General features: G+C 39.0%; 1 protein-coding gene across 1 annotated transcript; it reads right to left on the bottom strand.

Annotated features, from left to right (window-relative positions):
* Positions 1 to 1,497: 1,497 nt before the first annotated feature.
* On the bottom strand, positions 1,498 to 3,846 carry LOC111321108 (uncharacterized). The gene has a single exon (XM_022923899.2). It carries the CDS (start codon positions 3,598 to 3,600, stop codon positions 2,614 to 2,616), a length of 987 nt encoding a protein of 328 aa, XP_022779634.1. The 5' UTR covers positions 3,601 to 3,846; the 3' UTR covers positions 1,498 to 2,613.
* Between the last annotated feature and the right edge of the window lie 585 nt (positions 3,847 to 4,431).

Here is a 4,431-nt window from a genome sequence, read left to right as displayed (position 1 = left end):
GTCTACTGTAAATATCACGGTAAACCCTTCAAATAGATGTTACCTTAACATAGATTCGACAAGGAATAACGAGTTTTAAGAATTAATCACCAAGAAAATCTAAGATCACATCATTCAAAACACCAAAAGAGCACACAGAGCTTTCCTGAGCAACACAAAACACCAACAAGGAATAAGATTTTTTTCAGAAGCACGATAGTCGGCACGTTGCTTCGCCACCGGCACACAGTTTTTTGTCACCGGTACAGAGCCCCTCGAGAAGCGGTTCAATATCATGGGTTTTTTCCGTCTTAGAATGCGTCAGTTTATTAGCATAATTGTTTGTTTTGCGGTAGATAAATCGCAAATGGAGTCTTTTCTCAGTGTTGTTTTACAAGACAATCTTTTCGATACTACAAAGATCTTATCCTCTGCGCTCTAAGGTATCACCGCAGACGTGATGTTTTCGTGCAAAGAAAGTGAATCCCCTTCGGAAGGAGACAAATCCCTTAGGCTTTCAAGAATGTTTATCAACAATGTCATTTCATCTCTCATCAATAGTAAATATCACCTGCAAATCTCTTTTCTCTCGATTTAACGTAATGACAGGGAGATAGCTAAATAACTAAGGTGTCGCTCCCATAATCATTTATCGGGGGCATTGAGAGAAAGCAATTACATAAAATGTGTCGCGCCATTTTAAAACTATGGTTTTCAAATATTTTTTCAATGATGGTTTTGTGTTTCTCCTTATGTTAATAGTAGTGGAAATCAAAGATAGGATTCTTAAGAGAAAGCTTTCAGAGTTCACATTTAAGTCAGCATATGGACTCTTATCTCAGTGTGAAAGCTGGAGGCTTTAATGCTTTTTATGACGCATGCAATTTCAAGGTTCGAGGAAACATATCGTCCACTTAACAACCATGATTTCGCAAGTTACAATTCTTGCTTGAGTTGCCTTTACTTTTTTTGGTGCTAGTTTTCGTGGTAACGTAACAAAGGATTTCCGAAAAAAAGATTAAAAAAAACTAGCGGACACGCGTACATTTCTAAAAGAGGGGGGCGGTCTATTAATAGCCAATGATTCCTGCGCTAGTACATTTGTAATTGTTTTTGTACTGGGTGTTCTAGAAATAAAGGATGAGGATCCCGAAAAAATGAATTATGATCACCTCAAAGTATTTCATATTGCTTCCTTGCACTGCTAAAGAGCAGTTGCTTCAGAAGAAAAAACATTGGACACGGTCGGCAAAGCTGAATCATTGAATAAAACCTTTGCAGACGAAATGCAAATTTGATAAGGAAGAAAGCGCAGCTGCTCACTCATTTACACAACCGCAGCTTGTATTCACAATTCTGATTCCAGTATTCTTCTCTCCATTTCTCGCGGCTGTGTTGTTTCACTCAAAAGCAAGTAAACAAAGTAAAAAAAAATTGTAGCTCGGGGCAACGAGCTGGATAAAAAAACTTAACGGTTTCCCTCTGAGTTGAAAATAAAATTGTCTGCGATTCTGAACGCAGGACTAAAACAATGTATTCCATCTCATAAGAAAGGAATTAGCTTTAGCTATTATTCCTGTATTACTGCGACAAAAATTGTTGCAAATCGAAAGTAAAAAGAACAGCACTTAAAGGTTGCTTTGGGAATCGCGTAGCGAACACATTGTCTTCTTTAACTCCAGCGTCTACCAACGAAATAAATAATTTCTTATCTCACCGTGAAGAAAATGACATAAATTGAAAATATTTTCCAAAATAAAACGCCATAAACGAAACAGAAAGCAAAAAAACGCGATTCTATAGACCACTTTCATAAATGGCTGCCGGATTAATATTCTTTTGTTTAAATGTAAATTTGCCTGGGTGGCCTCGCTTGAGATAATGTATTCTTTTGAATTTTGTACTGGAGAACGAGGCCGCCTAGGCAAATTTAAATTTGAACAAAAGAATATTAATCCAGCAGCCATTTATGAAAGTGGTCTATGGAGCCTATACTTGAGGGAATGTTGACTTCTCATGCTGCGATTAAACTTCCGTTAAAAAGGGAAACAGCTTATGCCGCACGTAGAATCAGTTCCTGAATACCATTCTTTATCAACAGTGAGAAAACTCACGAGTATTCTCACTTACTTGCTGCAAGTAAACAACCATTTATCTCGTCACAAGCATTCGGGTGATGTTCCTGTAATTTTACACTAACGAATTATTACAAACGATCGAATTAGTTTGTGTAAAGCTAATTAGTAAACATGGAGAATGGAAATGTTTTGTTTTGCCTGAGGATCATCTTCAAATGCAAGTGATGACATTTATGATAACATGCTATTGCATACGATATTTTTTGCTTAATTTACATGTTTCCACTTTTGTTTTGGCGAATCTAGCGCTTTCGACAGCAATAAGTCAACTTAAACGTTCACAATTATAGATGTAAAAAGCGACAGGTTTTTCATATACGCGCTCGCCTTCTTTCCCTCTTCTTTTCCTTTTAAATTTAACCTTTGTTTAGGACAAAACGCTACACGGAATGTTCGCGCACGGTGTTCAATAACCGACCGTAAAACTACGAGAAGCTGCTTCTCTTTGCTTAACCGCGTCCGTCTTTCGCGCGAATTGGCTTTTTTCTATTGATCTTCACGTTCCATTTCCCGCGATCGGCGCCGACTGATCAGAAAATTCTTTCCAAGCGATTAATGTCGGCTCGTTGGTCGTATCGCTCATGTCTACAGCATCCCTGAGCGCATGCATCTCGTTGATCTCAACATGTTCAGGAAATGTTTGTTTTCTTTCCATGTCTGGCACGGTAACTGAAGCGCCACTGTTTCCTGCGATGATTTTCTTGTCAAGATCTTCTGCGTTTTTAAAGCTCTCGCTAGTGACACCTTGCTCGGAATTAGTGTGGGTTTTGTTGTTTACTGCCACGGCAACCAAAACATTACTATTTACCGCGATGATCGCATTTTCGTGATTTTCCACACTGTGGAAACTTTCGTTAATGTTGTCTCGCTCATCAGATGTATGGTTGCTTTCTTCAGAAACAGCCGAAGTTCCAGTATTCACCGTAATGCTCGGCTCGTTCGCAGTATTTTCCGTAGTTTCAAAACCGTTCCTCGCTTTGCCTTGTTCTTCCAGTTCACCTGAGTTTTGTTGGTAACTGTAAACTTCAACGGTTACAGAGTGCGCATTCGAGGATCCAGGAGACTCTGTTTGTATCTGCGTGTTTGTATTGTCGCTTATTTTATCGCTAGACTCACTGCAAACCTCACTACCTTCGTCGTTTCGAGCGATTTCTCCAACCCGTGCATTTTCCTCACTGAGCGGGTCGCTTGCAATGCTCGCCGAACCAGCCGATTGCAAATCGCCTTCGCTTATCCGCTTATGTCGCGAGCGAAGATGGGGATGAAACAACAAGGGATTTTGGAGCTGGTCTTGAGCGCCTCGGAAGCGTTCAATAGCAGTTTGTGGATTTCTTTCGTCGATGTTGTAGACTTTCAATTCTCCCACGTCTTGTAAAAGACAGAGAGTGGATTCTGAAACCATGTATATCCTTGGTTGTAAACAGATCGTTTCGTGCGTCGGTGACGAATTTATGATAACAGCGTGCGAAGGGCTACAACCCATTTTCACGTTGTGAGAACTTCCACGACTTGATCTTCGTACGAGTCTCACGACTGTTTATAACTTAAAGTAGCTTTTGAAAAAGCCAGCTTTCCAGCACATTCTACCAATCAAAAAGAGCCAAATTAAAACAAAGCTATTTTCCTTGTCCGATGATCTATTCAAATAACCATCCGGTGCCGATAGTCAGCTGTCCAAGAGAAAAATCGCCGTCATGAAATAAGTTTATTTCTCTTGTTTTAAAGCCCTGCATAATGCAAACGACCTCTGGACTAATATGCTCTGTTTTTTTTTCAATTTAACAGGCTGATTAAGAGGGTCCTAAAACAGTCGGAGGCCAGGAAAAAACTAAATGTTTCTATGTTTTTAAATAAGATAAACAATAAGGGTAAAATTCAACATGAATAAATTTTAAAATAATTGGGCTGTGTCCTGGACGACTACGAGCGAAAAAACCCGTTTTAAGGGGAGGAAACAGTACCTCCATTAAGCACAAATGTTTCAAAAGTGCAGAAAAAAAAAGGGGAGGGAAAACTGTCTAAGGATAAAATTGTGAACGCCAAAAAACCCATTTGCTTAATATACTTTTCCACATTAGCATGTACATTTCTTGATTGCAATAAAAGTAAAACAAGAACTATTAATCTCGGGGTGACAAGAGAATGAAAGCTAAAATTAGAGAGCGGTAATTTCTTTGCGTTTGGAACAATGCTATTTCTTGCTGTCGCAACTCAGAAAGAAAAAAAAAATGTCACTTTTTTTTCTTAATTTCCAAAACCTTTCAAAGGCTTATCGACCAAGGTCGCAAAATTCGTAGGTGGAAACATTTGTTAT

Source organism: Stylophora pistillata, chromosome 3, assembly GCF_964205215.1.
Source record: "Stylophora pistillata chromosome 3, jaStyPist1.2, whole genome shotgun sequence".
NCBI lineage: Eukaryota > Metazoa > Cnidaria > Anthozoa > Scleractinia > Pocilloporidae > Stylophora > Stylophora pistillata.
The sequence above is the reverse complement of the archived record's forward strand: the minus strand, read 5'-3'. Positions and strand labels throughout refer to the sequence as shown.

Bases quoted from the DNA above. Each gene is read 5' to 3' on its own strand.
- LOC111321108 (XM_022923899.2), bottom strand. From the start codon at position 3,600: ATGGGTTGTAGCCCTTCGCACGCTGTTATCATAAATTCGTCACCGACG.